Source organism: Eubalaena glacialis, chromosome 6 (assembly GCF_028564815.1).
Source record: "Eubalaena glacialis isolate mEubGla1 chromosome 6, mEubGla1.1.hap2.+ XY, whole genome shotgun sequence".
NCBI classification, from domain to species: Eukaryota; Metazoa; Chordata; class Mammalia; order Artiodactyla; family Balaenidae; genus Eubalaena; species Eubalaena glacialis.
In genome coordinates, this window is record NC_083721.1 from 95,967,097 (window position 1) to 95,978,237 (window position 11,141).

The 11,141-nt window shown below is 40.3% G+C and overlaps 1 protein-coding gene across 1 annotated transcript; it reads right to left on the reverse strand.

Moving 5' to 3' along the window:
• Positions 1-405: 405 nt before the first annotated feature.
• TMEM212 (transmembrane protein 212) lies at positions 406-9,378 on the reverse strand. The gene is made up of 3 exons (XM_061193431.1): positions 9,220-9,378; positions 1,787-1,846; positions 406-801 (listed from the first exon to the last, which is right to left on the reverse strand). Exons 1-3 carry the CDS (start codon positions 9,376-9,378, stop codon positions 406-408), a joined length of 615 nt encoding a protein of 204 aa, XP_061049414.1.
• Positions 9,379-11,141: the final 1,763 nt, after the last annotated feature.

The following is an 11,141-nucleotide window of genomic DNA, read 5'->3' on the forward strand; positions in this document are numbered from 1 at the left end:
GGCCAGAGCCTTGCATCTTAATGGTCTGGCAGAGGAGCAGAGGAGGCAAGGAGGGGGATGAGGGAGCCCAGGACAAATCTGGCCTGATGAAGAGAAATAGCTCTGGGTTCTGAATCTGGTCCTACTCGTCATTAAGCTGTGTGACCTTGGGCAAGTTATACAAACTCTTTAGCCTCTGTTTACTATCTGTGAAATGGGAAGTACACCGACACATGCTAAATATTCAGTTCATAATTCTATTATTATCATATTAAAATTATTATCAGCCCTTTTGGAAAAAGTTAGAAAGCTAAATCTGATGTTGATGTACTATATATCAGCCTCTTAGCTGGAGTAGAAGTAGAAAGAGTGGGAGAATTTTGGTTATACAAGATACAGGGGTAAAAAAGAGAGACAGATTAAGTATTAATATACCAAACTTTCCATGTTAGCATTTAGGATGGAACAGGAACTGGTTGCCCCTTTCTGGAAACTTACATTTATGTGTCCATTCCGGATAAGTCTTGCAGAAAGTGTGATGAACGCTGTCAGGGACACACAGAGCATGGCAAAGCTCAGGCACAGGTCTAAAACTTGAAGTGTCAGGTGGTACTCTTCATAGTGTGGTGGGTCTACACAAACTGATGGGAATTTTGCATATGGAAAAGGAAAGGCAACTGCATAACCAAGGTAATTGGTCCCTGCAATCCCCCAAAACGAGTAGAAGCAATATGGGCCAAGGAGAGCAGATGCCAAGGCTACAGTAAAATGAAGCGGACATCCCAGGATGCTCAGAATCACAAAGGTGAAACTAGCTTCCCACTGAAAATAAAGCAGAAACAAATTGTTACTTTGAGAACTGGATTTTTCAGAAGCTTCTTAGCAATATGTGGAAAGAAAGAGATGCTGGCTATTAATCTTTCCTACTGGGAAATGAAGGAGAAATGGGTTACAACCATCTCTTTAGGCCCTTTTGCCTTCCTCTTGAACCTGCACTATGGGAGAATAACATATCAACCCACTGGAGCAAAAATGAAATCAACTCCACTCAACACATTTATTTACTTACCTCCTATCATGTGTTGAGAACCAGTCTGGGTGGGAAAACAAATATGAGTGAACAGAATCCCTGCCTTACCCTAGGACCTTGTTATTCAGAGTGTGGTCTATGGTCCAGGAGCACTAATATCCCCTGGGAACTTATTAGAGATGTAGAATCTCAGGCCTCACTCAGATCTACTGAATCAAAATCTGCATTTTAACCAGATCCCCAGGTGATTCACACGTATATTAAAGTTTGAGAAGCCCTGCTGTAGCCATGGGAAGAGGAGCTATAATCAAATCAAGGTAGTCTTTCTGTACCTTGGGATTTACTTGGCTCTATACTGTTGAAATGCAAGATATCACAGACTTTTCATCCTTTTTTAGGGGAAGAAGTAACAGGGAGATTGGAAGGAGATACCAAATTGAGGAATTGAGACTTGAAAATACATTATTAAAAACAGAGGATCCTATAGATCCACTTTTTCAGAATGAAATTCAGGAAGACTAACACTGATTCTGTCCTCCCCAAACTACACTACCTAAATACAATAATCACAGGAACTGGTAGAAAATGTTTGGAGCAGGTATCAGATAAAAATTATGCATTTAAAACATCATTTATTACTGAAATTCAACATAGTAAGGCATCTATTAGATAGGATTCAATTATAATCAGAAATCATTCTCTGTGTTCCATCCTGAACTAGTAGAGATTTGACCTTCAAACTTTCTCTGCCAACCTACTCGATGTCTATACATTTACCAGGTGTCTCTGAGTCCACTCTTTGTGAGCCAACAGTAGGAGTATACCAGTCATAATGGCCTGTGAAAGGAAAATGGAAAAACAACATCCCGTGAGAGAAGGTACCTCTGGAAAGAGTTCAGTTTGCTTCACGGTTTGACAACTTTATCATAAACCAGAAGGAATAGCAAATGGCTAAATGGATTTATGGCTCTGATCACCTCCTCATCCGTGATGACAATGAGGAAAAGAAGCCATCGGTGTCACAGAGACATGATTCACACAAGCTCATTTTTTTGATTTTCTATGTTACCGTTGCCATCACAATTATAACCTTTACTACTGTAAGATGTCACTGCAATGAAAGCTTGGCTTTAAAACCCTTGCCGTATGTTTTATTTTGATTAATTGTCTATTGTTCATCTTTTTCCAAATTGCTAAATTTACAAATGGGAGGAACTGAAAAGGAAACGTGTCACAGAACCGCACCCACCCCCCAAACCCTCCCGGCAGCGGTATATCTTTTACTCTTTGCTTTCTTTTGAGATTCTGCGGCCTCAGCCTGGGGGTGATCCCTGTCTCTCAAATAACAAAGATTATCATTAGAATGAATGCATGATGGGGCATTTATTGTTCTGGGGGCAGTGGTGTCCAGCTTTCCAAAAGAGAGTTCTTCATAGTTTCCGTTGAAGAAAAAGCCCCCAAATGCAGAATGAAAATAGTTCCACAAAGGAGGGAATGGTGTCACCAGAACTGAGCAATAGATAATGAAAAAAAAATTCTGGGCTCATCTTCGCTTCGGCACCGGGTCTGATGGAGACCTTTGTAATCAGAGTCTGGAAATTGCTTATTCCCAACCCATAAATCATTTGTTCCTGGTCAAGGAATGTTTAGAGGTTGGGAGAGAAAACCAGGAAGAGATGTGCCTGAAATAAGATATAGAATGAGGACAGGTTTAAAAAGAGTTACAATTTAGGGTTTTGACAGAGAAGTAAACATGACTGTATGTATAGTATCAACAGGGGAAAAAAATCAGAGCTTTTACCAATATGGTTTTGTGGGATGTTGCTTTTTGTAGCTCCAGGTCTGGCATATTTATTGTTTTGAGACCTAGCTTTTCATTTTCCTGGCATATTCTATTTTTAATATTGGATTTAGAGAATCTGAGAGTGAGGGAAAAAAGCACGCACATGTACACTCACACAAAACTTCTCATGTAGCTAAGCCTGACATTCCAGACTTTGGCATCGCCATACCATAAAACTCCCATGGATAAAAACAGAACCATCTGCGATCAAAAGAGGTTGGCTTGATTCTGCAAGAGGAAAGTTTCCAAGGGACCCTATGGAGGTTGAGCCAGCATAAACAGTACAACAAAACAGGAGAATTATTAAGAGCAACTGTAGCACTGATGCTAAGCCTGGGGCTAGTCTCTGCTTTCAGAGGCAAAGCGCTCAACTGACACGTCACTCCTCTGTGTGAGAGAAACACTGAAGCAAACGAGATAAAAAGCAAAGGAGATGTCTCTGCTGATTGAAGTCCAAGTAGATAGCTGACATTATCAGATGCTTAGATTCCAGGTTGCCTTAACTACTTTGGCACAAACTGTTTCTTTCCTTTCAAAAGTTGAAAAATCCTGCAGAATTGCAGTTGCCTGTTATTTCTGTTGTAGCTGCCAGCTTCAATTTTGCTTTGTTTACACAAAACTTTGAAAAAGATCTTTCATGGGGGAAGCTGGTGTATGAATGCCGTTCAGTAACTTGTTAAATCCACCCTGAGGACTGTGGCTCAGGAGCCAAGCACACCCATCTTTCCTGGTGCCCGGCCGTGTGTGGGAGATGGAGTGCGGGTATTCCCCCAAGAGTCACAGGCTTTCCTTTTTCTTCCTTTCATTTTTGTAAAAAATTTATTTTTAGACAGGGAAGGGGAATAGAATAAAAAAGGAAGAGATTTGGGACTTGTCTGGTGGTCCAGTGGTTAAGGCTCTACGCTTCCAGTGCAGGGGGCACGGGTTTGATCCCTGGTCGGGGAACTAAGATCCCACATGCTGTGCCACGCAGCCAAAAATTTTTTTAAAAAAGGAAGAGAGCTGAGGGAAGAGAAGTCAAGTGGGAAAAGGAAATGTGGGAGGGTCTGGGAGGTGAAGAGTTGGGTAGAGCGGGGCGGTCAGGTTGTGAGGAAGGGCGGAAAGGAAGCCATGTCTGGGGAGGGTGGGAGTGCAGCTGGAGGCCCAGCCCTGCACTCTCCACCCTCAGCTCTCCTTGACAGGCTGTGGACTTGCTCTGTGGGGACAGTTCCAAGGACATTACTTGGGTTTTGCAAAAGTTGCTGCTAACGTTTTGCATGCTAATTGTGACCCCTCCCACTAAATCTTTAAATGGCCCCAGTAAGGATGCAGTTCCCAGAAGCAGATGAATTGAAGGAAGCAGAGAGCTTCACAACAGAAATAGAAACTTTTAGAGGAATCATTATAACATGGGCTAATTTATTCACTTACGGACATCTATTTTGGGTCTACTGGGAACAAGGGATGTGACAGGCACTATGCCGATGGAATAATGATAATAACGTTTAACATTTATTGAGCACTTATTCTATGCCGGGCACTCTACCGAATGCTTTACATGTGTTAATTCATTTAATTTTCATAATGAATGACCCTAGGATGTAGATAGTCTCCTATTTTTAAAATGAGGCACAGAGAAGCTGAATATGATAAGCAAGCTCACCAAGCAATAATTATACAAATAATGGCTCCAACTCTCAACGGAATCTATAGTCCAGGTGTGAAAGGAATGAAGGCACTGTGGGGGAAATATGACTCAAAGCAGGTTTGAAGGATGGACTTGACGTCAGTGGGAGATGCAGAGGGAAGGGCAGTCCAGGCAGCCAGGGTAGCAGCTGGTGGGAGGGTCGGTTCCTGGCAGAGAGGAGTAGGAAATCAGGCTTGAAAGCCACGTGAGGTCAGGGCGTGGAGGGCCTCAAAATCCAGGCTAATATATCTGAACTTGGTTTGGACAATGAAGCAACACTAAAGATTTTCGAAGACAGGGCTAGACCAGCACAGCAGAGGTTTAGAAAGATGGGCCTGTCATTGCATGCTTGCTGCGTTGGCCTAGAGGTCTCTGTAGGACCTTGGTCTTCAAGCTTTTTTTTTTTTAACCTTTACCCATAGTAAGAAATATATTTTATAACATGGTCAAGTTACAAATATTTTTACATCTAACCAAAATAACAATAACTTTATTATGTGTGATACACTGTAGTATTCTCTATTATATTCCATTCCATTCTGTCCCATCCTATTCTATTCTATTCATATTCTATATGTTTAAATGCTAGCTACCCAACAGGTTAATTTTATAACCCATTAATGTATAGATTCCCACAGGTTGGTTATCAAAGTTTCAAGGCATAAAACCTGAGTGGGGCAGGAAGTGGTAAGGAGGTGGGCGGGGGGTGCATAGTGAGAACGAAGAAGAAAAAAATGCATAGGGATTTGCCTCATAGGAAAAATAAAAGTTGGCAATGGATTGGATGTGGTGGGGCGGGAGTGGGGCTGAAATGGGCTGGTTTTGGGCATTGCTGCCCTAAGCACTGTCCTAAGGACCAGTAGCATCTCCTCCCTTGGGAACCTGTCAGACATGCAGAATCTCAGCTTCACCCTAGACTCACTGAATCAGAGCCTGCATTTTAAGATCCCTAGGTGATTTATATGCACATTTCAGTTTGAGAAACACTAGTTTAGAGGAAAGGATTGAGTCAAAAGTCACTCCGGGGTTTGAAATTGTGTTCAAAGACTGGGAAGTCAGGAGAAGGCATAATTGCTTTCGGTGGTAAGATGATTACATTTTTGGACCAGTTAAGCTTCAAGAAGCTTAGGATATCTAAGTGGAAAATGGACCTTCAGCTGATTGGAAATCACAGGACTGTTGATGCTACAAGAGACTTGAGCATTGGTGCAATCAAGTCCCTTCTCTAATGAACGAGGAAACTGGAGCTTGCATGGGTGAGTCCAGCCCTACCTTTCTCCGAAGTTCCTGTCTCCAAGCAGGGTTCTGGGTGCAGCGCTGCTGCTCATGGTTGGCCAAGTCCCTGGACCCTACAGACTTTAGGTCCTGTTTTTAAACTCAGTGCACTTCAGTCTGTTCATCAGAGCTTGATCTACAGGCCAGGTTTTCCAGGATTAAAGTAGAGCTCAGTCCTTACGGCTCAATGATCTCCTTGCTACATACTTTCTAGCAGCTGATGACTTTCAATAACCTGGTTCAGAAATCCTAGGAAAACTGCTTATCGTGTGGCTGTCAGAATTGAGCTAGGAGAGTCTGAGGAGGAATATTTGTGAAGAATTTAGAAAAAGCTTTGAAAGAAAGGCACCGAACAAACACAAAGCATGGGTCACTTCTAAAATCTATCTCTTCCAATCTCAAAAGAGATATGGAGTCATTTTCAAAAGGAAATATGTTTGAAATGTACAAATTATCTTTCTACCAGAGGAAGATACACTTTGCAGGCAAGTTGAGAAGTGACTGGCAGGGAAGGTTGTGGGATGAGTCAGAGACCTTTGAAGTTGACCCTGATCAGACAGAGCTGTGGTTCACTACCAAACTCACTAGGAAAAAAATCATGTTGTTCCAAATTTAGACATTATTGAAAGAGTGAGCATTCTTATTGCTTTCCTTCTGGTGAGGATTTTTTCCTGCTTTAGTGTAAATACCAGCTTGACCTTTATTCTTTGCCACCTAATTAGAGCTCAACTGTATAAGGAATTCTGTACTGTCAGAATGGAGAGCATGGCATTCACCACTCATTCGACAATATGTATCAAGCAATATTTAGCATGAATACCTAGCATGTCACTTACTCCCTTTCAAGTGCTGGAGATATAGCAATGAACAAAATAGGAAAAAAAAAAAAAATCCTGCCTTTGTACGATGTACATTTGGGGGGAAAAGACAAACAAACAGACAATAAGTCAGTCAATCATGTTGTATATTAGATGGTGTTATGGGGGGAAAAGTAGAGCAGGGGATGAGAGATTGAGAATGCCATTTGTGGGGGAGGTCTGCAATTTTAAATAGGGTAATGAGGGAAGGCATCAGTGACAAAGTGACATTTGATCCAAGAATTGAAGAAAGTTAGGGAACAAGCTGTATGTGAGAAAAGGCTTCAGTCAGAGAACTGGCAGTGCAAAGGCCCTGAGACAGAAACATACCTTGCCATGTTTGAAAACAAGAAGCCAGTGTGATGGGAAAGAAAAGAGCTAAGGGAAGAGTGGTTGGAGATGAGGTCAGGAGGTAACATGATAGGGAACTCAGCAGGTCGTCAGGGAACAGAATGGGAGAGTGAGGCAGGTGGCAAGGGATTAGGAACAAAGAGTTTGGACAGAGAGTAGGGCATAAATGAAAGGCATCGTATTAACTAGCATTTGTGTAGGGCTTTAAAATTGGCAAAGCTCTTTATTATGCAGTCTCTGAGCAAATTGTGTTCATTCTCTTTGAGCCTCTTAGGTTAGACAGTTTCACATGGGCTCTCTTTATCTGTGAAATTCCCCATTCTACAGGTAAAGGCAATGAGGGACTGGTTGAATGAGGGCACTACTCTTGACTACATACCAAGAATGTTGAAGTCAGGATTTGAACAGAGGCCCACCTCCCCAAATCCTAACTCTCTGACTCTACTTCCCCATGCTGTCACTCTCAAAAAATCAAAAAGCCACCAATTAGCTATGTGCTAGAGATTTGTCATGTCATTTCTCTGGGTCTGATTGGTCAAACAGATGTTTGGTGTAGAATAAGCATATATTCAGTAATCTGTGAACTTAATCAAATCACCAATATCTGTTGACTATATTATGATAGACCCTGCAGGGATAGGCAAAGAATTATAAGAAAGAGACACAGGATTGAGCTATAACCATGGTTTTGTTAAATTTTGGGCCAGTTGTAAAGTCAGAATTTTTACAAAGTTAACTAGAATAGAAAGTATCAGAATTTACTTCACATAGAAGGTTAAGTATTGTTTTGTGAAACATTATGTTATATAAATCTAGTTATATGTATATTTCAGTATCTCTCTTTTTACCTTGAGAGAAATATATAGATGTATTTATGTACATTCTAGGTCCTGATGTAAAATATTTTTCTTACTCTGGGTCACCAACAAAAAAGTTTGGTAGTCATTTATATAAATGCCATCACTGCATTCTAGTAGATGTTTAATAAACATTTCCTTGAATGTGTGGTTTGGGGTAGTTGTTGGGGGAAAGAGGAAAAGTTCAAGACTTGGGTGGTGGTGTGAAAGAATACATAAATCAAAAAAAGAAAAATACCATCAAATCGTTTCCATGTTCATTTCCACGCTCTCACCATCCCTCTTTCCTCCATCTGCACACCATCAGTAAACCCCACTAGACCAGATTCCTTTAATATTGAGATCTTGTTTTATTCTCCATTGTAACTCAAGCATGTAGTAGGTTACCAATACATATTTATTTATTAAGTAAACTAAAATTATATTTCCTAGGGTCTTGCTTTTAGATGATATCTCTGTTAAGTTTGATTTTTTTAAAAACGTAAAATATTGCCCCTCCTGAGAGTGGCTACATTTTAAGAGAAAACTCCGTACGATCAAAAAGCTTCAAAATCAAATTGTCTAGTCTCCAATAGTGAATGTCAGGCATCCCAGGAAACAACGAGAGAAGGATTTGTTGGATGTTTGGGCCTTTGTAACCCCTCTTCGATCATGCCTCCATGGCAGCCACCTACTCCCAAGACTACATGTGTTGGTTTCTTTGACCCAGGGAGCTGAGGTTCCAGTGTCATCATTCACCTGTGTGACCATTCAACGGGCAGACATTGAGCAGTTACTTAGTACCCACGTGTATTTGACACATGCAAAGTTGGCAACATGTGAAGTTAGTAAAGCCCATCACTCAACTTCTTCAATTATTTTCAGTTTAGGCAGTTGTGTTCAAAGAAAAAGATGGGAGAACTAAGATTTGGGGCTTGTAAACCTTTCGGTCACATAAACACACCTCGGTGTTTCTAATAAGAGCATTAGTCTGAAAATTATTTTACTTTGTTCTTCATTTAAAAATTATTTTTCATGGTTCATATTTTTTTCTACATTCAAATTTTGAAAGATAGATTCCGATTTCTCAGAATGTCCAGGTAAAGAAGATAAAAATAAAATAATTTTTGAAGAATTTCTCAAACAGCATTTCACTATAGTATACCTGATATGCTGTAGATATGATTAAATGATATTAAGAAAACCTTACATTTAAAAGATAACTAATAGAAATCAATGTTCTAAGGTAAAATCTGATTTTCTGTAGAATTTTGATGTCTTCATATTGTTGGAAAACTTTAAAGGGACATGTTATTCTGGTCCCTCCTTCCCTCCTTCTTTCCTTTATTCTCTCAACATATGTAATAAAAATATTTTCTTACCAAAGCTCCATTCCAGATGGGACAAGCAATCCAGACACTCCATCCTGTGAACCAAAGCTTGTAGGAGAAGACTGGGAAGAAAGCAATAACTCCAGAGAATACACTGAGAGCCCCCAGAGTAATGAGAATCCGGCCAGCAGTCTTGTATAAGCCCTGCATTTTCCTCTGTGACTTGGGTCCTAGGTCTCAAAGATGTTTTGTTACCAAAACATGAGAGTATGTCAAGCCTCAATAAACAGAAGTTTCTTAGAGACAGTAGCCATGACACATGTGGACTGTTGATCTACTTGGAAACAAGATCATATTTGTTTTCAGTGAAATAATAATAAAATGTAGTGATATAATCCTTGACATAAATTTGACACAATAAATTCTAATACTAGTTTTTCTGAGAGAGAGAAATCATTCCTCGTGTTGGGCTACCGCCTTCATTCCCTTCATTCTGCTCTGTCTTGGGGAGTGACCACTTCCTGGCTTAATCAGATTCAAAGGCTTGCTGACTGAGCTAATTGTTTCTCAACTCAACCTGCCTGGTGGTTCCAGCATAAAGCCAACATCCTTTGTGCACAATAGACCCACATCCCCAGCACAATTTCCCACAAAACAAAGTAAAAATAAGCACTCTGATCACTTTTCATTACATTTAATTTCAATGATTTAAAGCAAAAACAAGATCTCTCCCCCGCTTCAGAGTTCATTTCTACTACAATTATTTTTTAATTTTTGATACAGATTTATCCCCAAATAGGCACAAGCTTCATTATGGACTTCTGCATTGTTTTCATTAAACCAGCTTCAGCTCAGTTAATTTGTTATTAATTCAATTATCGAGTAAAGGGCAAAGATGGAAATGTATGCAGTTGTAAAATAAACTTTGGGGAATAATTCATTAGTCGACTAAAATACTGATCTCCATTCTAGAATCGTAATTCAAAATTTAGATGCGGGCTCATGTACATTGAAGCAATCGCAAAAGTTCCTCTCTTAGTTTCTCACGCATTTGAGAAAGTGGTGTGTATTTGCTTTTGACTCAGAGGACATGTTTGACTGTCCTTCCAAGATAACATCTGGAAAACACAGACAACTTTCTGAAGCGATCTGATTAAATTTTCTATGCAATATTAATATCTTTTTTTCCCCTTAAATAAAATTAAGAAAAATAATTTTATGGATGGATAGGTAGTGGTTTAGAACATGGATTTTGGAGTCAGACACAGCTAGGATCCTGTTCTGGTTCCACTCTCTACCAGGTATGTGTCCTTGGGCAAAGGCAAGTTGCTTAGCTTTTCTAGGGCTGTTTCCTCATATGGGAAATGGGAATAAAGTTAGTGTTTATGTCACCAGGTGGTGATTGTTAGCATTGAATGAGCCAATACATGTAAAATCCTTAGCCCTGAGCTCCGAATAGCAAAGATGCTTGGGAAGCTACCTGTTATTTCGTTGGGACATTGCATCTTTGGAGTTCTTTCAGTATGGGACAAAGGCACAGTCTTCACTGTTTCTCTTATCTGTCGTCTTATAGACATTAGGTTTGACTCTTCTTGATCAGTCTGGTAAAAGCCCCCAAAGGACCCTCCCATGTACAGTGAGGAGTGAAGCTTCTCTCTGACTCTCTGCCATTTTCTCTCTGTCTTACTGTCTTTAATCACCGTTCCACAGTGTGACCCAGATTTTGAAGAAGTTGCATTCCTGGATATACAGAATTCAGGAAACCAGCTCAGGCTTTCTGCTATAGTTGTTATTTTCCATCTCCTCTTAACATTGTGGGAGTGTAGTCTCTGATATTTTTTTTTCCCCAATGCCACTAGGTAAGTTCCTCAAGAGTAGAGGGCTTGTACGTCTTATAAATCCCCTTGATGTACGACATCTCCAACACCTAGAAACATGTCTAGCCCAAAGTAGATACTTAGGACACACTTGTC